The 27,225-nt window shown below is 39.3% G+C and overlaps 1 protein-coding gene across 4 annotated transcripts in view; it reads right to left on the bottom strand.

Annotated features, from left to right (window-relative positions):
* The window catches only part of Phldb2 (pleckstrin homology-like domain, family B, member 2), a 94,383-nt gene that overhangs the window by 34,656 nt on the left and 32,502 nt on the right, over positions 1-27,225 (bottom strand). For 3 of the 4 annotated variants that reach the window (XM_013028587.1, XM_013028583.1, XM_013028586.1), the window contains exons 3-6: positions 24,046-24,429; positions 16,933-17,076; positions 15,372-15,509; positions 4,250-4,378 (exon numbers count right to left, since the gene is read on the bottom strand). In XM_013028587.1, the coding sequence (XP_012884041.1) occupies positions 4,250-4,378; positions 15,372-15,509; positions 16,933-17,076; positions 24,046-24,429 (795 nt within the window). The remainder of the gene's footprint in view (positions 1-4,249; positions 4,379-15,371; positions 15,510-16,932; positions 17,077-24,045; positions 24,430-27,225) is intronic. The other variant, XM_013028585.1, reaches the window with a different exon arrangement.

The following is a 27,225-nucleotide window of genomic DNA, read 5'->3' as shown; positions in this document are numbered from 1 at the left end:
ATTTTTCTTCCCTCTCTCTTTTCCTCCCTTCCTCTCCTTTTTTTTTTTACCTTCCTTTCTACCTTTCTCTTCTTCAATACAGGGTCTCCTAGCTGACTTCATGATCCTCCATACTTTCACCTCCTGAAAATTTGGTTTAAAGGTATGTACCACTACATTGAGCTAGCATACATCAGCTCAATCTCTTGATAATGTTTCCAGCATACAAACCAGTAAAGTAACATATTACATAATTTTAAATACATTCTTTGGGCATTCATGAAATAACATATATATTATATATTATATATATAATTTTCTTGAAAGGGAAGCATTTAGACATGAACTTTGGGTAATGGTGTATCTTAATAGGTTTGATAGCTGTACCCAGTGTACCACTCTATTGGAGTGATTAAGAATGGGGGCAGGAAGTATATTGGAAGTCTCTATATATTTGATCAATTTTGCAGTAAACATGAAACTGCTCTAAAAAATAAGGCCTACTTTAAGATCATTTGTAGATTGAGGTTTTTAAACTGGGCCTACATGAATCCTTTGCAATTATTTAGAAGTCTTTTTTTTTGCCACTCCTGGGGCTTGAACTCAGGGCCTAGGCACTGTCAAGGCTAATGTTCTACCACTTGAGCCATAGCACCACTTCTGGCTTTTTCCATTTATGTGGTACTGAGGAATTGAATCTGGAGCTTCATGCATGCTAGGCAAGCAGGCTACCATTGAGCCACATTCTCAGCTGATTTAGAAGTCTTTTTACTGCGAAGAGTAGAGCCAATGGTTTGGCAGACAAAGGGTAAACAAAAGTTAAGCAGCATTACTCTGAGAGGACATTTAAGGAAGGTCAGACACCATGAAAATGAAGTTCTAGAGCAGACATTCTCCAATCCTGGGCCCCATTTAAATCTGAGACAATTGGAAACAGGATTGTAGTTGTACATATGTACTGTGCAGGGCTAGGTGCATGCTGCATGAATTATTCTTCAATTTGCTCTTTCTGAAAAGAACTTTTTAATTTTGGAGCCTCTAACAGAATTATAAATGTGGTATGTGTAGATGGCTTTTAGAAAACTTGGGAATTATAAATAATCTATGGCCAAAAGGAAGAGGTAGCTAGAGAATATAGATAACGGCTCTTCATGGAAGAAATAATCTGTGTACTTTTGTGGTTGTTGTTCAACTAAATCCTCAAAGAGAGTGGAAAAACTGTTATATAAGTCCTGTAGCATTATTTAACCCTAGCTTCTTCCAGTTTTTATTCAATGTTAATATGAGGCTCTTAATCAAGTGGAATATTTTTCTATCTTCTTCAATGAATTTCTAAGAGTGACTCATAGAGGAGTCATTAGCTACCATGAAATTACTATAGCAACAAGCTATTATGAGAACAGGATTCTCAAGGTTGAAGAGAAGGAAAACAGGGTTGGAAACACGTATTCAAGGTCAGGCATCAGTGGCACATGTCTGCAATCACAACACTTAGGAGACTGAGGTACAAGGATTGTGAGCAGCCTGGTAAGACATGGTAAGACTCTATCAAAAAAAAACCAAACAACAAATGACAATTTTTTTTTCTAACACCTCTTAAAAAACTTCTTTATACTTTATTTGGCCAAAAGGACTAAGAATGTTTTGTTGTTTTAGCTTTCGTTTTGATACTGTCTGAAACACACACACACACACACACACACACACACACACACACACACACACACACACACACACACACACGACAAACCCAAATAAGAACCCAGGCTGTCTTAGTTCAGCCTCACGAATATTGAGATTATAGGATTACACATATGCAATACCACACTTACACCTAGCAAGAATGTGGTTTGATTCCGAGTGTTCAGCTGTTATTTCCAATATATCAAGAAATGTCCAGTTTTTAAGTTTGTAATTCCTAAAAGAATTGATTAATTAAAGTGATTGTGGAAATAAGAGATAAGTCAAGTATTGTATCTTGAAACAAATTATCTTCGGTCTTCAAATACTGCACTGGTTGGTACATTTAATAATATGGGCACACTCACTGCAGGGTTCAAGGTCTTCCAAACAAGCCTCATTGGTGGTTAAAGATATCGAGAATAAAAAATAAAATTAAAGACTCTTTTTTTTTTTTTTGCTTCCAAACTATCTTCATTCAAAATGCATCTTTGGGTCACAGTATGCAGTAGTTTAGCCAGTTCCCTACGCCACATCTGCTTAATATACAACACATACTATTTTAACCCTTTACAAGGCCTAGAGTAACTCATTTCTTTGTAGCTAATATTTAAACTTCTGCCTGCAAACAATAGCATACTAGTGAAGAAAACTGAAAATAAAGCTAAGCTCCACATTCAGATTGCAGAGGGAAAACCCTTCTAAGTCATTAAAAATGTGGGCATAATAAACCCTGGAAGATAAAAAGTGCTTGAAATGGGGAGAAAATCTTTTAAAAGATTTTAGATTTTTTTTTGTTTTTTTGTTTTGTAGCTTCCTTATAATCATTTTTTTTAAAGCACAGAATTTCCAGAGAATTGTGATATCAAGGGAAAGCCAGTTTTATCTTACAGAAGATTATACTTTTCACAGTAAAACACAAAAAGGAGAAAGTTCCTTTATTAAACAGTCTGATTCAATATTTTTTTTTTTTTTTGTCGGTCATGGGGCTTGAACTCTGGGCTTGGGTGCTGTCCTTCAGCTCTTCAGCTCAAGGCGAGCGCTCTACCACTTGAGCTACAGCGCCACTTCCGGTTTTCTGGTGGTTTATTGGAGATAGGAGTCTCACGGTCTCTCCTGCCCGGGCTGGCTTTGAACCGCGATCCTCAGATCTCAGCCTCCTGAGTAGCTAGGATTACAGGCATGAGCCACCAGCGCCCGGCTTGATTCAATATTGTAAGTAATGAGACTGCAGTTGTCATGTTGAAGTGTGACCTGTCTTCCCTGAGTTGTCTTTATTGAGATGGAGTCAACCTTTGCAACACAAGGGCTAGCTGAACTATAATTTCCCATTATCTAATGATGTCTTCAGAAGTATTAAATGCTACTGTATTAAAGATCATGTATAAAAATGTGTGTGTAAACACTGATTTTTCACCTTACTCATTCTCACGGGGATACAAGCAAGACATGAATGAAACTAACTTCCTTTTCTATTCATGTGAAATCACAGATCGTTACTTAGGATAAATGACTATTCCATAACTTTTTTAGAGGTACAAGATGGCTAATGCCTGCTTTCCCAGGATCACAGTTGATTTGGACTACCCATGGGGGAAGATGACACAGTGATCACAAGTCTATAAAAGGTAATGCCAGGAAATGCTCTTTTCAGAAGACAACCAGCACAGTTGTATTAAACACTAATATCATTAAAGACAAAACAACTTTATAACGTTAGCTAAAAGGCAAATGCTTCAGTAAGTTTGTAAAACTTAAGAAGCTCCTATGAAAAGATGTCAAAGGCATTTCTAATGTCTGCCTCTTGTACCTTGGTGTGTGTGTGTGTGTGTGTGTGTGTGTGTGTGTGTGTACACATGTGTGTTAGTATGGGGGCTTGAACTCAGGGCCTCATGTTCTCAGTTGGCTTTTTCATTCAAGGCTGTCCTTCTAACATATGAGCCACACTTCTATGTCTAGCTTTTTGCTGGTTAAGTGGAGATAAGAGTCTCATGGATTTGTTTTGCTTAGGCTGGCTTCAAACTGCGATCTTCGAGATCTTAGTTTTCTGAGGTAGCTAGGATTACAGGCATGAGTCACTAGCCTGGGCTTGAACCTTGGTATGTGTGCATGACTGCTACCACACTAATGAGCTCTATGCCAGGTAGGAGCAGAAAGAAAGGAAAAAAAAACAGTGCATAAGGGTAGAGAGCATACCAGAGAACAGGGTAATTTTTAGACAGGAGTACAAAATCAAGCTAAGTAAAGACAATGAAGGACAAACAGTACTCACAATATAGCCCAGAATACAGAGAAGACATCAGTTGAATTAAATGTTACAAGTTAGGAGCAATCTCTCCTTAATTACAAAGAATGACTGCAGAAATGCTTTGCATTTGAAATTAAGTGAATTCTAACAAGAAATTAATGGGTTAGCATGGACTAATATACACTGTTAGCATGTATATTTCTATTTTAAAGTATCTAATTATCAGAAGTTATGCAACTTTATGCTATGTCGAAAGCAAAGGTGATAGGTAAGTGGAACTTAATCGGGAGAGGAGGGGTGGCAGAAAGAAAAACAACTGTTGCATTCCTGTTTGCTACTGACCCTCTTCAGTTGTTGTTGTAACTGTTCCCTCATGGACTCAGGACAATTGTCCAGCTGGGTCTTCTGCTCGGAGTAAAGCTCCTGAAGCCTCTCTAGTTTTTCCCTTTCAGCATCAAGCTTTACCTTCTCCTGAAGTTCAGAAATCAGAAAATAGAAGAATAGAAATTATCTTCACAGCCCAAGCAGTTGTGAGTGAACATTTTCCAATGGTAACAAAAACAAACACCAACTCTAGATCTCTATGAATGAACAAACATAGCATGTTAGTGACTACAATAAAGAGACACAAGTTGAAGTTAAGCCAAGGAGCTCAGATCCTTCATTCTTAAATCATGGTCCTTTTCACTGGATATTGACCACCACCCGCCCTTCCTTCCTTCCTTCCTTCCTTCCCTCCCTCCTTCCTGCCACCATGTTATAACCAAGGGGAGGCAACTGAAAGATCGGATGTTGGTCAGTGGCCAACAAAGAACAAAAGAAATGTCAACCACATTCCAAGCTACCTTGTGAAGAGTCACTTTGTCAGAGAACTTGACAAAGGAAAGGAGCCACTTATTTATAACCTTGAAGTACTGTTATGGTCTAATTCACTCAAGGCATTTGCTATGCAATTTTTGAAAATGATTGCAATTTGTTTAAAGATAAGATGTGCTCTAAGTCATTGGTTGATATCTTGGTCATCTGAAATAGTTCTTGTCATTTGCAAAGCTTCAGAGCTCAAGTAACTAGAAAACATAATTCAAGGAAGAACTTTTAATTCAGGTGCTAAAACAGCTGCTTATTACAAATGCAAGATTGCAAACATAGTCAGGGAGAGGAGAATGAAGCAGTTTAGCCACACTAAGCAAAAACATTGACCGGAAGCAGAGATTACTTAACAATGAATGACAACAAAACAAAACAAAAAATCCAACTACACACACGCAACAACAAAATAAAACTCCACTATGAAATAAAGGACCCATAAGCCAGAAAAAGAAAGAAAGAAGATGATACAAAATCCCTCCAAAAGTCACACATGCCAAAGTGATGCTACATGGTCTTCAGGAAAATAAATACTATATGCAATGATTATATGGCTTTACGATGTCACCTCCTAAATTCAGAAACAAGGTTTCAATTCATTTAGCATTAGGATTCTCAACTGGAGTTTCTTTTATGATGGTATTAACGTGTGTAAAAACCTTGAGGTGAGATTATCTGTGAGCGTGTGATACTTTCAGTCTAGCTAAAGCAAAACATTTTATGAAGCAGTACAATGGAATGACACTCAGTAAGCAAAACTTCCCGTAAGTTCAAACTGGTAAAAATGCAACCAGTCTCTAAACCTATCATATAGACGTTTCTTTCTAAAGGATGAAACTGTTAAACAATCCTATTCCACTATCCCTACTGTAATTTCTTTTTATCAAGGGCCAAACTTTCCGATATAAATATATATATTTAGGCTCTTAACAAAAAGTGTATGGCTTAAACTTAAAACTCTATGACATCCATACCGCTGCCAATCCACTGCTATGTCCATTCTTTAAATTTAAATTTTAGATTGCAAGGTTCTTCTAGAAACATGTCTTTAGTTGTAGAAATACATGTTTCCTCAAAATAGTCAAAAGAAGAAATCATAAGCTTGAGAATCCTACTGTACTTATCAATCTAAAATGATTCTATAACAAGTCTTAGCAGCTCGTGGAAGAGTTTCTTCTCCAACATTAAGTTTTGTCACTCATTACAGTGATTGAGTAGAAGTCAGAAAAAGGAATGTAGTAATTTGCAGAGGAAAGGATTCTGGAGGGGTAAGCGACAGTAAAGCTGAGTAAAGTGGCCATCTAGACTTAGTCTTCAGTTTCAGAATTAATATTTTCCATGAAGAAAACCATCAGTATTCAATGCCTGTTGATTTTCAGCTATGAAAATATTATTTTCTCTGTGTGTGTGGTCAAATGTTACCCAATTTGCACAGCAATTCTTTCATTCTCTCTCTAGATACTACATCACTAGACTTTGCAACAACTCTAGTTTCAAATAAACATTTAAAAAACAAACAATACAAGTCATCAGAATTAAATATCACATGAGCAAAGCCTTAAAACCGAAAGTTATGTTTAACAGAAAACATCAATATAATATTATATAGTATGGAAAACCACTGTCCTGAAACAAAGATCTCAAATCTGGAAAAACTGCCAAACTATTGTGCTGGTGCTTTTAAATTTTTTAAAAATCATTCCTTAAAAAAAAAAAAAACTAAAAAAAGTACAAAATACCTTATGTTTGCATAGTGCCTTCCTTCTGAGGCCCTGAAAGCATTTCACAATTCCATACAAGGGGGCAGGTAGAAGAATTATGCAAGCTGGCACCATTAGAACCTTCGCCACAGTTTATCAGCAATGCACTGACCACTACCTGAGTCTCAGAGCTCAAGCTCAGTGAGGCCAAAGTTAGGGCAAAGGAAGTGAGAAGGGAGAGGATAAAAGGAGGATTAGTAGCCGGTGGGGTCTGTCATAAATCACAGAGGACTATGGGGCTGATCACACTCTTGTGAGAGCCAGAAATGGATCAACTTTGAGCCAGAAAGAAATGAATACTCCTGTCTACTACTTATAGCTCAGGAAGTTTTTGAATGAAAATTAGCCCAAGCCATGCATTTCATTTGAGCTGAAAGTATCATCCTTTACACTGAAAATGAAATTGATGGACAAATTAGATGAAACTGTGGCTCAGGTGGCATAGTACTCACCTTGAGTGAAAAAGCTAAACAGCAGCTCCCAGGTCCTGAGAGTCAAGATCTGGTACTGGTACAATAATTCATAAATTCATTAAGGCCTACCAGTTTTCTATCTTCTTAGTTGTGTTCTTGAAGGAGAAACTGAACTTTAATTTGTCATATCTACTTGAACTCAACACTATACAAAAATACCTTGAATACTAATGAAAATATCATCTTACCAGATATCAGAATGCAATATTCAGCAAAAAGATGGTTTAATGTTGGATGTGCCAGTGACTCTTGCCTGTAATCTTTGCTACTCTGGAGGCTGAGATCTGAGGACTATAGCTTAAAGCAGCAGAGTCTGTGATATTCTGATTTCTAATCAACCACTAAAAAGCCAGAAGTGGAGCTGTAGAGTTCTAGCCTTGAGCATAAAAGCTCAGGGACAGCACACAAGCTCAAGTTCCAGGATGGGCATACACACAGACACAGACACATAGACACACACACACACACACACACACACACACACACACACAGACCCCCCCACACATATGCATGTGTGCGCACGCGCAGGAACACACTAAAGGACCCTATGGTTTAATTCTGAAAAACATGCTTAACTTGTTAGTTTGTTGAGCCACCAGTTTAATAAAAAACATCAGTTGAATTTGTATTTTGACTGAGTAGTAAATGATCATTTACTATAAGTAAGTTGGGGACATAAATACAATTAAACACTTACTCTCTTTATCTGAATTCAAATGTACCTAAGGTTCTTGTGCTTTTATTTGCTAATTCTGGCAACCCTATTAGGCCATACACCATGAAACTCTGGCTCAGGTTTGGAACTGATACAGTAATAATGTTAAAACTTGTCTAGAAGACACTATTTCTAGGGGTGGCCTGCCCAAAGTGGTTTCTTTCTAGTTCCTAAAAATCACGTGTTTTGGAGTCAAGCATCTTCATGAGTTCATAGATTAGTCAACTTTTCAGACCTATAATTATTTATCTGAATTTTTAAACTGGTGGAGATTGAACCCAGAGTCCCAGGCTTACTGGGCAGGTACTCTACCTCTTGAGCTATACCCCTGTCTCTGCAATTCTTCTGCCAACAGCTTCATTGATACACAGAAACTGTACATTTAATGTATTCACCGTGATGATTTTGGACACATGCATATTCTATTATACTACTTAAAGCCAGAAGTGTTTGAGATTTCAGAATGTTTTGAATTTTATACAAATAGCACACATATCACATTTCTAGTAAGGTCTGGGTAATATCTTCTAATAAAAAAAATGCTGTGATTTCTGTAGTCATACTTATGAATATTTAGCTTTACAAAGGACATTTTCTTTCCCAGAATACTTTTCAGATTTTGGAGCCACAAAAGAAAGATTAAAGTCATGTGTTAAGAGTGACTATGGAGAACTTTGTGTTTTCTTTTGGCTCTGATATTTTAAATACACAATCAATGAGTCCTTAGTGTATAATGAATTGGCAAATCAGAACACCGAGGACTTATATATAATAATAACCCGTGGAATCCTACAATTTAATCCCCAGATTCCACAATGCAGTTCAACTTCCTTGAGCCAGGGAGCTAGCTTTGTAATGTAAGACCTGGCAAAGTCTATACTTGGGAGGCATTAACACTATTGCTGAAGAAGCCAAGCCAGAATTTCTCTTCCCCTGGCTCTAAAGGAAGGATGGGAAGGAAGTAACAGGTACTTTGGCAAGGTAATAATGGAGAGTAAAATTCAACCACTTAATTCAAAATAACATGTGCTTAACGTAGAAAAGTAAGGAAATCAAAGAATTTCAGATTTCATTCAGGAATGCATTGTATGGAGAATGATTTAGACTTTAGCTCCTAGTTAAGTAAGCCTACCTGTAACTGTGTGGAGGTTAGGATGCCTAAAAACTATCACAATGTATTTGTGTGATGGCACACAATATTTTTCCTTAAAGGAAAGGATGCTTTGAGTTGTAGGACTACAATCAGGGTCATGAAAGGACTCAGAGCACAGAAGTGCAGCCTTTCTCTTCGTGGCCATCATTTTTAATTTTAGCCTAACTGACTTTTGATTGATTGATTGTGTGTGGGTGGGTGGGTCTGTGTTAAAGTGGGCAGATGAGACATAAATAACCCAGACGAGAGAAAAATTATAAAAACTATTTGTAGCTTTAAATTACTTTTTTTTTTTTTGGTGGAGGAAGAGAGTGGTACTGGGATTTGAACTCAGACCTTCATGTTTGCTAAGTAAGCACCCTGTCTCTTGAGCCATAGCTCTAGATCTTTTTTTCTCTGGTTATTTTTTTTTTTGTCTGTCATGGGGCTTGAACTCTGGGCCTGGGTGCTGTCCCTCAGCTCTTCAGCTCAAGGTGAGTACTCTACCACTTGAGCTACAGTGCCACTGCCAGTTTTCTGAGTGGTTTATTGGAGATAAGAGTCTCACAGACTTTCCTGACCAGGCTGGCTTTGAACCGTGATCCTCAGATCTCAGCCTCCTGATTAACTAGGATTATAGGCGTGAGCCACGGGCACCCGACTCTCTGGTTACTTTTGACAGAGGGCTTTCATTTATTTTTGCTTAGGCTGGCCTGGATTGTGATCCTCTTATTTATGCTTCTCACTGTAGCTAGGATGACAGTATGTACTATCATGCCCAAGATTTTCTGTTGAGATGAGTGCTTACATACTTTTTGTCTGGGCTAACTTTGAACTGCAATCCTCCTGATCTCCACCTCTTGAGTAGCTAGCATTGCTACAGGTGTGAATCAATAGTGCCGAGCTGAATTTTTAACATAATCAGAAACAGACCAAAAAAACCTATATAAGCAAATGTCCCTACTTTCTTAGCAGTATGCTTTTGCCTTGAAATGAGGAGGGGATTAGATGGAAAGGGAAGTCAGATCCACAAGCAGGCCTTGGCATAAGCCCAAGTTCATAGTACTAATACCCTCTGCGCTGTCACCAAGGTAACTGCTCCTTCACCTTTCACATGATGGTCTCTTTGCTTCACCAAATAAACATCTCATCTGAGTTAACATTTAGGTCACATCCTCATATTTGTTCAGGGTTGGTCTATGCTTTAAGTGGTTTTCTCTGTCAGGTGGTTACTGAATAAAAATATAACAGGCATCTGGCATTTAGCTCATTTGGAAACAAACTCATTGATGCTCTAGACTGTAAGTGCCTAAGCTCAGTGAAAGGTCACCCCAAGGAACCCCTGCAGAAATGTTCAATAAACATATAGTAGCATAATTGTCTACATTTTATCCTGTATGTGTAGTTATACCCATAACTTATACACAGTAAAATACAATAAATAAAAATCATGTATTGTTGTTACTTTATGCTGAATTTGAAAATATCATACATCAGGTCAAAGAAATCATATGAAACACCAGTCTCAAGAGTGAAGGAAACAATGTCAATAATTTCACACCAGGATTTGAACTTCAAGGCATTATTAAATATTTTTCTATACTTCCCGACTTCTCTTAAAAAAAACACCCTAGGGCAAGATTACAGGATGTACTAGAAACTTCTGAATCAGAGCTTGCTCAAGAGGGATATCTATTCAACTCAGTTTATATCTGATCACAGCAACAGGTGTATGGTAGAGAAATGTGATCCAAAGGGGAAAAGGGTACTTCCTCCTTCTGTCTTATGCTTTGGCTTGATTGGTAGTGTGATTATAGGCCTCTTGGCATGTGCACTTGGGAAGTCCACCCCAGCTGTTCTGGAACTTGGCTCCACATGGTTCTTTGGCAGGTGTTTGGCTCAGTATTGCTTGCAAAGCCTAGACAAGCTGTTAGCTAGAGAATCCAAGGACAATATTCCCATAGCACCCCAGCAGGACTATGACACTTACCACAGGCTGCAAAAAGAGTGGGTGACAAGAGCCTTCCTTGGTTTTTACTAACCAGAGGAGGAAGTAAATATTAATCCAAAAACAGTGGAAATCACACAACATGGTATGTAAAAGGACAAAAAAAGAACAGGACATCATTTCAACTAAAAAAAGGCGGGGAGAACACTAGGCACAATGACTCAAGCTTGAAATCCTAGCTAACTTGTAGGGTGGAGAGATTGGAGAAACTGCAGTTTAAAGCCAGACCAGGCATAAAAGTTCAGAGACTCCATCTCAAACAATGGATGGTAATGTACTTGTTGTTTCTTAGCTTTAGGGGAAGCACAATGCCTGGGTACAGTGGTGTGTGCCATCCATGCCCAGAAATTTAGGGAAGCACAGGGAAGAGGATTGTAGCCCAGGCCTACCTAGGCATAAAGTGAGATCCTACCTCCAAAATAATCAAGGCAAGAAACAGCCTTTGTGTTATGGTACCTGCCTTGCAAGCAGGAGGCCCCGAGTTCAATCCCCAGTATCACCAAAGTGGACAGTTAAGACAGGAAAGAAAAGGACTGCAGTGACCTTTCTGGAAACAACAGTGACCTGAGAAGAAAGGCAGGGAGTATGGTGAAGAATATTCCAGGCAGAGGACACCGTGCTTACAAAGAACATGAGGGAGAGGACCTGGGGAGGAGGATCAATCTTAGAACAAAGAAAAAGAAGGCCATGTTGACAGTGGAATGAATTATGAAGCCAGAGATGACAGCAAGGCTGGTGGCAGATCACAGTAAGAAACCTGTATTTATAGAAATCATAAAACGACATAAACCAAAATGTTACATCCAACTGCATTTTATTTAAACCTAAAATATGTCTATGATCAGATTTCTAACTATTTTTTAAATTACCTTGGCTGTTGTGAAGAGAATGAACGGAAAGTGTAAATGTCAAAAGGGGACTAAAGAAGAGATTTGGTGGCTTCAAAGAGTATGCTGTTCAAGAAGAGGCAGAAAAATTAAAGTAATGGAGGAATAGTTTGGTAATCAATTTATGTGATAGTTAATCAAATGTCCAGATCAATGTCCATGTTTCCACCTGAACAAATGGACTGGGGAACTGGAGGATGGTGGGGGAAGTGGGTTATATGAATGGCCAGAAGGGTCAGATCAGGGGGTCCATTGTGGATGTTCAGTTGGAAGTATAGATGACGTTTGTGAGTGGAGAGGTCCGGTGGACTTCAGAATGAGTCAAGTTCAGAAAAGGATTTGAGGACTAGAGAAAGCATATGATAGACACCAGAATATACAAGTCATGTGAAGTCATGGCTTTATGTGAGGATATAAGAGAACTGGGTTGGGCTCGGAGCCAAGGCTCATGCCTGTAATCCTAGCTACTCAGGAGGCTGAGATCTGAGTATTACAGCACAAAGCCATCTCACACAGGAAAGTCCATAAGATTCTTATCTCCAACTAAGCAGCATGAGGCCAGAAGTAGAGCTGAGGCTCAAGTGGTAGAGCATTAGCTGTGAGTGAAAAGCTAAAAGAGTGCTTGGGCCTTGACTTCAAGCCACAGTCCTGGCACAAGAGAGAGAGAGACAGAGACAGAGACAGAGAGAGACAGAGAAGACAGACAGAGAGACAGGGACAGGGACACACAGAGAGAGACAGATAGACACAGAGAGAGAGAGGGAGGGACAGAGGAAGGAGGAAGGGAGACAGAGAAAGAAAGGATTGGATTAGAATCAGAGATAAATATCAGAGAGGTAACAGCAAGAGAAGTAAAAATTAAAGTATATGATTGGGAGGGCACAGATGAAGGAGGGAGAATGAGCCAAGAAAAAGGGTGGTCTTCTGTACTAACGACAAGATTACTAACAAGCACCCAATGGGTTGGAAAGCACTAAGGACTTCAATCTTAAAAGGAGAAAACTGCCATGTACAAGTGGCTCACCCCAGTAATCCTAGCTATTCAGAATGGTGAGACCTTCACAGTTTGAAGCTAGCCCAGGCTAAGGTGGAAAAAAGACCCAAGACTCTATATCCAGTAGCTAACCTGCAAAAATGATGGAGATGTGGCTCAAATGGTTGAGTACCTCCAATGAGCAAGAAAGCTGAGCCCAAGGCCCTGAGTTCAAGTCTTAGTACCAGAAACAAAAAAAGGAAGAACACTGATGGGAGTCATGAGATTTAAGCTAACTGGAATGGGAAGAAAGGTTCTTTTTTTTTTTTTGAAGGGAAGAAATAACACAGTGTACTCATAAAATAGAGAATTCTGTGGTGAAGAGATGATGTGGCAGTTTGTATGATAAAAAAATCTAAACAAGAAAATAATGGTGGCATGCTGGCAGTAGAGATCTTAAGTTGCTAGAGTTTGTGCAGGACAGCAGACTTGAAATGGTGGGCTGGGATGACACTGAGCATATAAGAAAAGACTGGAAGTAACATCATCACATCATCTAGCCCAGCCCAGTCTTTGCTTCTACTCCTCTCATATTTGTTTTTGAGCTCCTTGCCCAAAGCTAGGTTCTGCCATTTTTTCTTTTTTGCACCATGTGATGACACCTGCCAGAACCATTTCATCCCTTGACAGCTGCAGGAGCTCATCCTACACGTCAGTCTCCTGCAGTCCTCTCTCCTCGTATGGCTAATGGCAAGCCGTTAGAGGAATAGAGGTGCTTCTTGGCTCATTTCTGTCCACATTCTTGGAAGTCTACTTCTCCCTTCAACCTGGAGAACTCAACACAGCTCCCATAGGGAAGTCAAACTTAGAATTTGGTTCTGATGCTAATAACAATCACAAGTACAATTTGAACACTGTTCTTGTTTTGCTTGCTTTTATGCATTACTGGGGCTTTGAACTCAGACTCGAACTTTGAGCTCTACCACTCAAACCCCACACAAGTATAGTTTGTAGACTGTGCATAGGGAGCTGTGTACAATGAGGAAGGCACAGCGGACATGATACCTCCCTCTTACATTCCACAGGCTTTCCCATATGACATAACAGTATATGATTATTACAATATGACTTACCTAGTACTTAGTTAATAGTAAAATACTAATTAAGTACCAAAACAAGACATCTGATGCCTCCAGCCAAAGCTGCTGGCTGTTATCAATGAAGAAGGTGAGAAATCTCAGCCATTAACTGAGTCTCCTACATTGTAGATTTAGACAACTGATTCTTTGAGTTGGTTGTGAGCTCCTAAAAAGCATACCCGTGATGCGAATAGATTCTTTGGTATTTTGTAGACTAGAAATAGAATGAACAAACGTAATGTTTAACATTAAAAGTGTTCAACACCATTTTGTCACGTAGGTTACCAAGAAAAAACATTACAACGTTTAATCTGACTCCCATTTCTGACAATGATCATTTGAGCTCTTTTTTGTCACTAAGATCAAATGCTCTTGTTTTCAGGTTGTGAACAAATAAGAGCCTAAAACAGGAAGTTACACTCAGCAAAAAATCTACACATGACATTTTCCATTTTTTCAAGCTTAGTAGAGAATACGGTAGACAAAAAAGAACGTATTAAATGTTGTTTGCTTTTTGCTTTCCTGGATCAACATTTTATTTTTAATTTATGGGTTTATTTCGGCTGTCACTAAGTCATAATAGAAGTAGAATGTGTGACATTTCCCAGGGTTATGGCGGGGGTTGGGATCTGATAAACAGACAAATCAATACCCTAAGTTCAACAGGGTTGAACTCTGCCAATATTTCTCTCTGATTTCTTTAGTAGACATCAACTAACATTCAGGTTGTGGCTTGAATGTATAAACAAGGCCTCATGCAAGCTAACAGTCACCTGTAGCTCTTAGTTTTCACTTTGCAGTGAGGACCCCCTGAAAACTTTTCAAAGAGCAGAGCACTTGTACTGGAAGCAATAACAAGACAAGGCAGGTGAAATGAATGGTTTCTATTCATGCTCATAATAAATAGAAAAATTAAAAGCAATATGGCAATATTGTGTGAATATGCCTAAGCTAACCCCACAGGGCACCAGTCTACAAGTTATCTATCTATCTATCTATCTATCTATCTATCTATCTATCTATCTATCTATCAAACATATCTACATATATAGATCTAGATATATATACTATATACTTACCAGGCTACTTGCATTATAGCTATATCTATACATTTAAATACATAAATAGATACAAATACATATAGATGGATAAAAATATCTATATTTATAGATATAGATACCATTATATACATATATATTTTACAAGTCTTTCAAAAGGCAGTGGAATCAGAGAAGCAGAAAAGCTGATTTTAAAAAAAGCAACTCACTCATCTCTCATCTCAAGTAGTACAAGCTGCCATAGGAAATACCAGCTCACTTAGCATCAACTGCCCAGCACCTGACAGCTCTTAGTCTGTCACAATTTACCAACTTAAGACTTTCCCCTAGTGCTACTTTCTCCAGGAACATGATACACAAAACCCAGTCATTTCATTGAACACTTAAATTCAATCAAGTGGAACCCACCGCTTTACCCATAAAAATAGCATTCAAACTTAATTTTCTTTTACCTTGGTCTTTTCGCCAACAATGTTCTTTTCCAGCTCTGCTATTTTCTGGTTTAGATTATCCAAAGTCTCCTTTTCCTTCTTAAGTTCTGTTGTCTCAGATTTCTGCTCTCCAACCAAAAGAGCACATTCCATCTGCAACTGAGGACATACAAAACAAAGCTCAGAAACAGTTCACCCTCAAGAGCCTTTCCAGTGGCCCACAACAGACATTCATGTCGAACAGTTAAAATGTTCAAAAACTCATACAGAATCAGCCAGATTGTGGTGCGTCGACAGTAGTCCAGAAAACACATGTGATGGTCAGAAATTCCATATAAGAAAGCTGGAGCGCCCAGAATGTATGTGTTGAGAAAACTAGCGATCCTATCACTTAACCATTCTATTTTGCCTATTTTCTTAGATTCAGGCTCAAGCTCAAACTGCCTCAGGAGCAACTGTGCCTTGCTTGGTTCCTAATGTCTGAGGAATGGAGGTACCTCAGCCTTGCACATGAGCTCTGCATTCCTAGTAAAGCCTGCAGGAGGGGTCACTGTAGAGGAGGACAGGTGAGCAGTCCCCTTTTGCCCTTCTACTTACCAGGCTACTTGCAGCATCTGTTAGTAGAGACATTCAGATTCCCCCTACAAGCTCTCTCTCTCACTTTGTGGTGATAACATAAAAATGGCAAGAAGTAGAGTTAGATTTCAGATCGTAGAGTACCAGTCTTGAGTAAGAAAGCCAAGCAAGAGTGCCAGGCCCTCAACTAAAGCCCCAGTACTGTGCATACTCGTGTGTGAGCACATCTCTCTCTCTCTCTCTCTCTCTCACACACACACACACACACACACACACACACACACTCACTCACACAAATTGCTTTATCTTCTATAGAGTTACACTCTATCTGAGCCCTGTTTGTTTCTTCTCTATGTGTGTGCTGGTCCTGGGGCTTGAACTCAGGGCCTAGGAGGCCCTGAACTTTTGTGCCCAAAGCTCGTCCTTCCATTTGAGCAACAGCTCTACTTTTGACTTTTTGGTAGTTAATTGGAGATAAGAGTCACTTGGACTTTCCTGCTTGGGCTGACTTTGAACTTCAATTCTCAGATCTCAGCCTTCTGAGTAAGATTATAGGTGTCAGCCATTGGCATTAGGCTTTGCAAATCCCAAGAAAGCTAGATTTATTAATGAATGTATTTATTGTCACACAATTGCAACAAGATAACCAATGCCTAACCAGTGCTTAGAAAATGTTCACTGGACTTGAACATGTACACCTAAATATAGGATACTTTAGCTAACAGATGCTTCAACCAAAAAGCACGGATTCAGTACTTGTCGAAAAAAATTAGTTTTATACAGAGTACATTAAAGATGGCTTAATATGTCTTTCTCATCTGATTTTTAAAAAAAGAATGTAAAAGAAGTATTTTTACTCTATACTTAGTGCTGATTGAGTAAGTCTTTGTGTTGGCCACTTGGTATTTAGATTCTTCCCCAGGTCTGAGCCTCAGTATACAGAAATAGTTTTATGCTAAAGGAATCAAAGGAAGGAGAAAGCAAAAAGGGAACTTATACTTTATACCTCTCTGGAGGATTCATCCATCTGGTCATCTATATCCTTGATTTTTTGTTCAAGCTCCTCGAGGTTGTTTAGAATTACTATCTGGGCATCTTCCATTGCAGCCAACTCTTGAGCTCTCTGTTCTTCACTTATGCCTTCGGGAGTCTGTGATTAAGCAGCACAGAAATGGGTTATTCATGCTTCAGTGCTAGAGTGTCCTGGTTTGGCTTAGAAACTAGCTGCAGGCCTAGTGTTTTAGTTCCTATGTCAGTGGGGTTGCTAAAAGCACTCCCCTGATGCCAGTTTTGTTGAAATTCTGATGCCTTCTGCCACAAGATTATGACATTTGTGTTCTTAGAAAAGCTCCAACAAATAAATTTCACTTACATTTAGTATAGTTGATTTGTTTTTATTTTTGTTTTGCTGGTCCTGGAGCTTGAACTCTGGGCTTGGGTGCTGTCCTTGGGATGCTTTTTCTCAAGGCTAGAACTCTACCATTTGAGCCACAGTGCCATTTCCAGATTTTTCTGTGATTAACTGGAGACAAGAGTCTCAGAGACTTTCCTGCCTGGGCTGGCTTTGAATTGTGAACCTGAGATCTCAGCCTTCTGAGTAGTTTAGGCTATAACTCATATGGTTTTAAAGCTAAAATGACTAAGAATGTAAAAGGCAACCTAAAAGCTGATTTTGATGGGTCTATAAATTATCTTAAAGCAGGATCCAGCTGTGTGAGCATCCAAGTCCCCCAGCATCTTGTATCTGTGTCATCTGATCTGAGTCTGTGTCTTCTGCAATTACTCTACAATCACCATGGGCTCCAGGAAAGACTGGATTCGCCCATAAGCATCTTGTATCAAAAAGAACATTGTCCTTCAAACAGGTAATGCCATCTCCTTTTATATCATCTTGAAGACAGCCAGAAACTACAGAGCAAATGTCAGGTCTCCTGAGACAAAGACAGAGCTAATGATCCGTAGCTCAACCAGACACTTGGGACTATTTTAACTGTGTATACTTTTCTCACCCTCTTTTCCTAAGTCTCCCTATTTGACTTGGAGCTAATGTCTATACCTCTGAAGACAGCTGAGGGTGTACTGAAGCTCTCTCTTCTCATGGCTGTCAAGTAATAAAACTCCCTTTTCTGAACTTTACCATATCTTTTTCTTTGAGACTCTTGGAATTTGGACCTGAAGTCTAAACATTCAGTTTCAAGAGGTTAAGAGGAAGCTGTAGTATGTAGAAATTGAAGTGTCAGAAAGTTTACCAGGGAACTAGACTGACACAGGACATTTGCATCTTCTTTGGGAATCTCCCTGCCCGCTGCTACCTTCCTCACAAACTCTATGTTCACTGCTATCTACCAAAGGCTGGATAGTCTCTAGCCACACTGTTGGATCTCACTGCACATGAACATTTGTGTTCACTGTGAACACAATTTTGCTTTCAATGCAGGATGGAAAATCAAAGGAACCTCACTTTTGTGATGACTTCTTCCCTCTCCCCCCACAAAGAAAGATGTCATTTTTCACTTTTAGTGTTGGAGTACTATTTACTATCTTACAGAACTCCTTCCTGCTATCATGTTTAAGACACTAACCAAGCAAGGGGAGTTTGTGACTGAAACCAGGATGACAGCTTCTTTTTACTTCATGGAAAATCAGAGTTCCACCACTTGACAGAGAATGAGAAAGTCAGCAAAAATTAAAGTGGTAGAGAATTGGTTCATAGTCTTCAACATGGGAGAAGAAGGGAGGAAACATGAAGACCAAAATCACAACCCACATAAGACTTTCTGTTGTTTAAAAGTAATATATGCCAAGTGTCAGTGGCTCATGCATGTAATCCTTGCTATTCAGGAGGCTGAGATCTGAGGATCACAATTTGAAGCCAGCCAGCTGGTGAGACTCTGATCTCCAAAAGCCAGAAGTGGAGCTGTGGTTCAAGAGGTAGTGCACCAGACTTCAGCGAAAGAGCACAGGAATAGTGCTCAGGCCCTGAATTCAAGCCACATGCAGAAACAAACGAAAAAGAGAGTAGTCAATTTCAGCTTAGCTATTTTGGGCATCACCCAGTGAAGACTAGATTTTCTTTTTGGTTTTTTGGGTCCGGTCGTGGGGCTTGACCTCTGGGCCTGGGTGCTGTGCCTCAGCTCTTCAGCTCAAGGCTAGCACTCGACCACTTGAGCCACAGCACCACTTCCGGCTTTTTTCTTTTTGCTTATGTGGTGCTGAGGACTCGAACCCAGGGCCTCAGGCATGCAAGGCAAGCGCTCTACCACTGAGTCGCCTTCCCAGCCCAAGACTAGATTTTCTTGAAGACCAAAGATGTCAATAAAGATATATTATTTAGTTTTTAGTCCATGAAAAAGAAGTCATCTTTTTCTGTGCTTGAAATCTGGGCTTTCCATGCTCTAGCTTTTCCACTGAAGGGTGGCACTCTACTTGAGCCACAGCTCCACTTCCAGCTTTTTGCTGGTTAATTGGAAGCAAGAGTCTCACAGACTTTTTGGCCCAGGTTGATTTCAAACTTTGATCTTCAGATTTTAACCACCTGATTAATTAGGATTATCAGCAGATCCACTAATGCCTAGCTAAGATGTTTGGGAGGGTGTTTTCTTCTTCTTTTTAAGTAAATTACTAGACAATTTCACAATTAAAAAATGGAAAAAAAAAACAGCAGCCCAGTTAAATAACTAATTGAAAATTAACCACTAATTGTTAAAAAAAGAAATTTAGATTAGTCAAAGATTGAGTTGAATTAGACTAATTTGTTAACCAATCTTGGCAAGAACTTTTAAGATAAATATCTACCATATCTACCATATGCTGTATTCTCTATTCATTCTTTATCCAACGTTGTAGTTCCTTATACAAACTAAACAAGTGCTAATTGTTTGGTTAGGAACAAAGATATGTAGGCATCCCAAAGTTTGACATTTAGTTTTCTAATTGTCTTCTTAATTTTAATATATTATCAAAGAGTAAAGCAAGTGCTGACCTGTTTATACTAACAATACAACTCATTGTCTTAATACTCAGGGGTTCTCATTAGGCCACGAGGAATGCTTGCAATCCTGAATGGCATTCCAAAATCACTGAGCAGTAACCCTAGCAGGAAAGCATCCTCAAAGCCAGCATCCTGTTGGGTCAACATTACATATTAAGTTTCCACTTCCAACATGGTTTAAAAATATCTTTCTCATTGTGGAAGTAAAGCATTAAGAAAAGACAAAAATGACTGAACAACCTGAACAACTGCCTACTTTATAAATAAGCAGGGGGTAACAATAATAGTATCTGCATAACTCAAAAGCTTTTAGAAAGTTTACCACAGTAGGTATATTTAATATTTAACATGCTGTGTCTAGCAATAAAAAACATCAAGGAAATGTTTGTTTTTTTTTCTCATTCTTAAGAGATCAGAAATTTGGGGCTGGGAAGGTGGCTCAGTGGTAGAGCGCGTGCCTTGCATGCATGAGGCCCTGGGTTCGATTCCTCAGCACCACATAAGCAAAAAGAAAAATGCCGGAAGTGGTGCTGTGGCTCAAGTGGTAGAGCTCTAGCCTTGAGCTGAAGAGCTGAGGGACAGCGCCCAGGCCCAGAGTTCAGGCCCCATGACCGGACCCCCCCCCCAAAAAAAAGAGATTGGAAATTTTCAAGAAGTGTTCTAAAACTGAATGTTTTCTTATAAAAATAACGTGAAAAATAATGTAATCTCAAGAATTTAGTCAAATCAAAAAAAAATCCAAGGTGTGGCACTAATAAGTAACTTTTGTGTGTGTGTGTGGTGGGGGGGGGGGCGGATCATGGGGCTTGAACTCATGGCCTGAGTTCTGTCCCTGTGCTCACAGGACAGCACTCTACTCTGAAGCATGGCACCACTTCTGGTTTTCTGGTGGTTAATTGGAGATAGAAGTCTCACAGACTTTCTTGTCCAAACTTGCTTCGAACTGTGATCTTCAAATTTCAGCCTCTTGAGAAGGTAGGATTAAGTGTGGGCCACCAGCCCCTCGCATAACTTTACTTTCATAGTGACTGAGAGTGAAATTTTAAATATAATACTTTTTCTATAATATTTTACTAGCATTTCCCTAAACATTACCATTGGAAGAAACTCTGTATTATTTCTTACAACTGCATATGAATCTATAATTATCTTAATTTTTAAAAATCCATTTTCTACAAAAAAATCCATAATGCCTTTCATTTTCATTTCTCTGTGATTTCTTTTTATAGTAATGGATCGAAACCCACTGATATAGTGGCATATTTTAATGAATATATTATACATATATGTATATCTTTAAAAATGTAATCTTTAAGATAATTTCTTCCACAGAGGAAGAGCAGAACACAGGGACAAGACTTTGTACTTGTCTCCTTTCAAATCTCTCTTTAGAAATCATCTTGTAAGTTGGGCATGGTGACTCACGCCTGTAATCCTAGCTACTCAGGAGGCTGAGATCTGAGGATCATGGTTCAAAGCCAGCTCAGGCAGGAAAGTCTCAAATTAACCACCAGAAAACTGGAAGTGGCACTGTGGCTCAAGTGATAGAGTGCTAGCCTTGAGCTGAAGAGCTGAGGGATAGTGCCTAGGCCTAGAGTTCAAGCCTCATGACCAACATAAAAAGAAAGAAAAGAAGAAGAAATCCTCTTGTAATCAGAGAAGAATGTAGGGATTTTCATTATGCATGGAGCAATTCCTCAGAAAGATAGGTGGGAACCTAACTTTAAACTGGCTATTGCCCCAAATAGTAGCAGGCAGATTTGAAAAGCCTGATTAAAATTAGCATACTTCCAAGGTCCTGTGCATCTTTATGTGTTGGACACATTTCCAGACTAGAAAATGTCAGATTTCCCAAATGTCATTAAAATCCTTGTGCAGTTTTATAAATTTTAAAGTGTTTTCACATTCCTCTCTTCTCATTTATCCATAAATTGACTAATAAATATTATACTTCATTAAGAAAAGAAGCTAGTGGGCAGATTATTGAGAGAAGAATATAAATGCTAATACAAATACAAAACAAATGCTAAGGAAGTTCTTTGCTTATTTAAGCTCCCCTCTTTCCCTCTAATTTTCCCTCCCTCCTTCTCTCTCTCCTTCATGCTGGTACAGAGGCTTGAACTCAGGACCTCCAGCTCTCTCTTGGCTTTTTCCACTCAAGGTTAGTGCTCTCCCTTTTGAGCCACACCTCTACTTTGGGTGTTTTGCTAGTTCACTGGAGATAAGAGTGCTATGGACTTTTCTACCCAGGCTATCCACCTGAAATAGATAGGGTTACCAGTATGAGCCACCTTCTATCTCTTATCTTGGATTAGGACATGCCTGTCTTTAAAAAATAGTAAGTGAAAATCTATTCCTTGGAACTCATCAGCCTCTCATTTGAACTCTAAGCTGTTGCCTGGTAACCTGAGGTACCTCTCATGTTTCCTGGGTCTAAACGATGCACAATCTAAGAAGTCTCTTGTGACAATGGATGCTGCTCCTAGTTCTATAGGCCTCCTATTCCACACGAGCATGTTTGACCAATTAAAACCATCTGTCAGGATCTACTTGTTTAGACAACAGGTTTCTTGTCCAAAGCTTCTCCAGGAGGAAATCTGAGTCCCAAGGGTTGTCTTCAGAAAGACCACATAGCTCAATGTCAAAATCCAGGCAGAGCTCCATAAAGGAAGAAATGTGTGTGTGGGGGGAGGGGAAAGTTGAAAGGAAGTCATGGATTTTGAGAGGAAAAAACAGCAAAAACCCAAAAGGTGATGAAAACAGCTCAAATTTTTAAATAGGTCATTTTTTTCTCAACACTGGGCAGCTTTTTGATTCCTCCCTGCTTTTTCTCTTCCCCATCCTATCTTCTAACATCTTCTAACTTCCTAGCAGTTAAGACGTATGTCCTGTTCATAGTTTCTCTCCACTGAGTTAACAAGGTAAATATGGCCATTAAAGAATGGATTGATGGATATCACATATTTAATACTTCAGTTCCCTGATGTGTGTTAGAGAAGTCAGAAGTGAGATAAGAACTTCTGACCAGGAACAAATCGTCTTGAAAAAATTAAAATCAAGTACTACACAAACTCTAAATACCACTCAATGTAATAAATTATTGCCAGAATTTAGCATGTTGGGTTTTTTTTCCAGTATGTATCCTTCTCTTACAATAACAATTAACTAATGTATACTTTTATTGCTGTTATTCTGTGCATGCAATTGTGAAGAATTGCAGAGTTGACCTTAATGGTAGGAATTATTTAATAGATCCTATTTACTCTATTTCTGTTGTTATTCTGCCAGTTCCAGCGTTTGAACTCAGTACCTCACGCATGCTCACCTTGCTGAGCCATGTCCTTAGCCTAGCTTCTTGCTGGCTAATTAGATATAGAGTCTGCTTTTGCTGATTTTGAACCATGATTCTTCAGATTTCAGCCTCCTGAGTAACTAGGATTACAGCTAAGAGCCACTGGTGCCAAGCTTATTTATTCTTAAATAATTTTACCTCATAAATATGATAGTTTTTCCTTCCAACTGACACTTTAATATTAGTCTAATAAAATGTGTGTCTTTAGTTGTAGATAACTTTAAATAAATCTTTGGCAGGAAAAAAGGTTAGGAGCTTTTTTAAATAAAATTGATTTAAAAAAAAATCTTAACCTGTATGGGGGTTTTAAAAAAATGTCCCAGCCGGGCACTGGTGGCTCACGCCTGTAATCCTAGCTACTCAGGAGGCTGAGATCTGAGGATCGCGGTTCAAAGCCAGCCCGGGCAGGAGAGACCGTGAGACTCCTATCTCCAATAAACCACCAGAAAACCGGAAGTGGCGCTGTAGCTAAAGTGGTAGAGCTTGTCTTGAGCTGAAGAGCTGAGGGACAGCGCGCAGGCCCAGAGTTCAAGTCCCACGACTGACAAAAAAAAAAAAATGTCCCAGAGAGTATCCTTGAACCTCATTTAGGAAATTTTCACATTCTCAAAGACTTGTCTGCTGGGACTGGCTTCAAACCAAGATTCTCAGATCTTAGTCTCTACAGTAGCTAGGAATCCGGGCATGAACCCTCAGCACTCAGATTAGTTTAAACATCCTCATTTGCTGTCATAATAAAATCTCTAGGCTCTAGGCCTAAGTCCACCCAGCATTACCTTTGGTAGGATACTTAAGTAAGAGGATTCACTGGATGCCTTCAAAAAGGCAGAGGGGGATGGTACAGGAGTCCTGGTAAGGTCGCCCAGCAGTTCATCATTCCTGATGCTCCTGGGGGTGAAGAAGCTGGCACTGCTCTGACCCAGGCTCCCAAAGCCTGCCAGGTCAGCATCGTGGACAGAGTTCTTCCGATGGCACCGGTATCTTGTGTCAGGGCATGCCAGAGCTTCTTCAAACACTGACTCTTCATCAGACAGCTGTAGCTTCTCAAGCTCTTTGTTGATCTTCTGCACATCTGCCACCGTAGTGCCTGTAGACAGGTGGCTGTCAGGCTTGGAGTACTCAGCACAGAGGCTGAGGATGGTCTCCAGACGCTGTCTCTCCTAGAGCACAGGGGAAGGGAAGGGGAATGGAGACAATTACAAAGAAAAAGTTGAAAGAGGCTGGCCACCTTAGTCCACATATCAGCACACTGAATGTCTGACTGCTGATAACTGTTCTTTTTTTTTCTTCTAAAGTTTGCAGGATCAATGTTTGTAATGCCTGATTTTTCTTCATTCAATTCTGGCTATTAGATGAGCACTGGTGGCTCCTGCTGGTAATCCTAGCTGCTCAGGAGGCTAAGATCTGCAGGATCAACGTTTGCAGACAAGTTCACTAGATTCCATTTCTAATAACCAGTAGAAAGGCAGAAATGGAATTATGGCCCAAGTAGTAGATTGCCTGCCTGCCTACCAGGCAAGAGTTCAAATGCCAGTATGGCAATCAATCAATGAATCAATAAACAAATAAATTTGGCCTTCCCCTTTATCTTTATTTCCCAGGCTTATTTTTAGCATACAAAAGCATTAGTCTAAACTTCTATCAAGGTCTAAACACTTCAAGATTTATTTATTTATTTATTTAGTTAGTTAGTTGGTTGTGGGGCCTGAACTATAGGCCTGGGCACTGTCCCTCAGCTCTTCAGCTCAAGCTAGCACTCTACCACTTGAGCCACAGGACCACTTCCAGCTTTTTCTGCTTATATGGTACTGAGGAATTGAACCCAGGGCCTCATGCATGCAAGACAGGCACTCTACCACTGAGCCACCTTCCCAGCCCAAGCTTTATTATTTTTTAATTATTGTATTATATTTACTTTATTTGTTCCAGTACTAGGGCTTGAACTCAGGACTTAAAGATGGCACTCTTCCATTTGGGTTGCACCTCCACTTCTAGCTTTTGACTGGTTAGTTGGAGATAAGAATCTCTCTGGGCTAGATTCAAATTAATTCTCATATCCTAACCTCCAGTCAAAGATTTTTTTAAAAAATCTTTGTTTCCTATCTACTCCTTTTGCAACCTTCTGCTTATTTACCTACAACAATATTAGATCTTTCCTAATATACACCTAATACTCATGCCTAATCTTAACTTTCTACTTCTTTACAGAAATAGTCTATTGTTAGACACAGAGTACCTAAGCTATGTTTCTTTGAAAGAGACATTTATGCCTTCATTTTTGTTTTTAAATGTTTCAAGTTTTTGAAACCTTTTAATGTCTAGTAACCATGTAATGATCTTTTTACTAGCTTCACATATGAATAATTAGGATTATGCAAAAGTGTGAATAGAAGCCAGGACCTAGTGTGTCACATCTGTCATCTTAACTACTCAGGAGATTGAGATCAAAGGATCATGGTTTGAAGCCAGACAGAGTAGAAATATCAGATATCCTTCATCTCTAATTACTTATCAAAATGCCACACAGGAGACATGGCTCAAGTGGCAGAGGGCCAGCTAGCTATGTAAGTCTAGGAAGAGTGAGTTTGTAAGCCTAGCAAGAATGAGTTTGAACTCTGAGTAATAGCACACACACACACACACACACACACACACACACACATGGATTATAACAAGGAATATTTCATATCAAGTCCAGATAGAAAAACAGTAATGTGGCTCAAAATCTGAGCTCTTTAAGTATGTGATTCATATATGAGAAAAATTTTAATGTTAAATTGTTGAAAAGAATGTACATATGGACCATTGATTCTATAATAGTTTCTCTGACCTCTCACTATACTCTCTGTGCAAAATAGTTATACGGTTATAATTTTTAACCTTAAGCAAACCATTCACATATTTGTGAACAATAGGAAATAATTGGCAAAATCGTTTTCATAAGCCTAGACAGTATTATTTGGGTGGGGAACCTTACCATCTTCACCCTTCATGTTAATTCCAAGGCCCAAGTGAAAAAAGCACCCCAAACAAGAACCATCTGTGGCAACTGCATTTGCTACATTGAAAAGAGACTTCAAAAGCCCTCCATGGAAAAATACTTAAAACGGCTGATCAGTGATATCAAACAGGAAAAGATGAAGCGCCCCAGACTGCTATTTTCATTCTGAATTTAGTAATTGGTAAAGCCAAAATTCAGACACAGTCCTTAGTTCATTTAGGTCATAATGAACATTAAAGTCAAAGAGTAACAAACCAATATAACTACCTGGTTTCCATGCAATATATTAATTAGGTCATTCAAGGCGTTTATCTGACATTCTGCCCTTTAAAATATCCCTCCTCCCACCCAAAAGGAACAATAACCTAATCACAAAGTCCACTGAACCAATGACTAAATGCTCCCACCTCCCTTTCACTGCCGGAACATCTGCTGTGCTCCAGCTCTGGCTCAGGCCTCATGGTGTCTTCCAGGGCAAGCACTCATAGCTGACCACCACCAGACACAGGCTCTTCTGCACCCTCCTCCCTGGAGCCCTGACACTTATTTATCTCTGCAGCTGCCACCAGCTGCCAAGCCCTACCCACCTCAGCTTTATGGGGAGGGAGTAGGGGGGGACACAGCATTCGTGTCCTGGTTTTCAAGTTCTCCCAACAATAAAGTCTACACAAGAAAAGCAATCAAACACAACCTGCAAGCACACAGACACAACAAGTTCTATTTTATCCTTTCTCCACATCTTCTGTATGAAAGGCTAAATTCCAAAGGAAAAAATACCCTTTCCATTATTTGGCTAATTAAGTTGAAGCATCTCAACTCAGTCTTTACTTATCTTTGTAGATCATACTATCCACTTATGAGCACTGGCATTCCTTCCATTGGAGACCATCTGAAAGTTCTCCGTTTTCATTTATAAGGGTTCCCATAAATGATGCTGTCTTCAAAAGAATAGAAT

Source organism: Dipodomys ordii, unplaced genomic scaffold (assembly GCF_000151885.1).
Source record: "Dipodomys ordii isolate 6190 unplaced genomic scaffold, Dord_2.0 Scaffold111, whole genome shotgun sequence".
Classification (NCBI taxonomy): domain Eukaryota; kingdom Metazoa; phylum Chordata; class Mammalia; order Rodentia; family Heteromyidae; genus Dipodomys; species Dipodomys ordii.
This window is presented reverse-complemented; position numbering and strand designations above follow the sequence as displayed.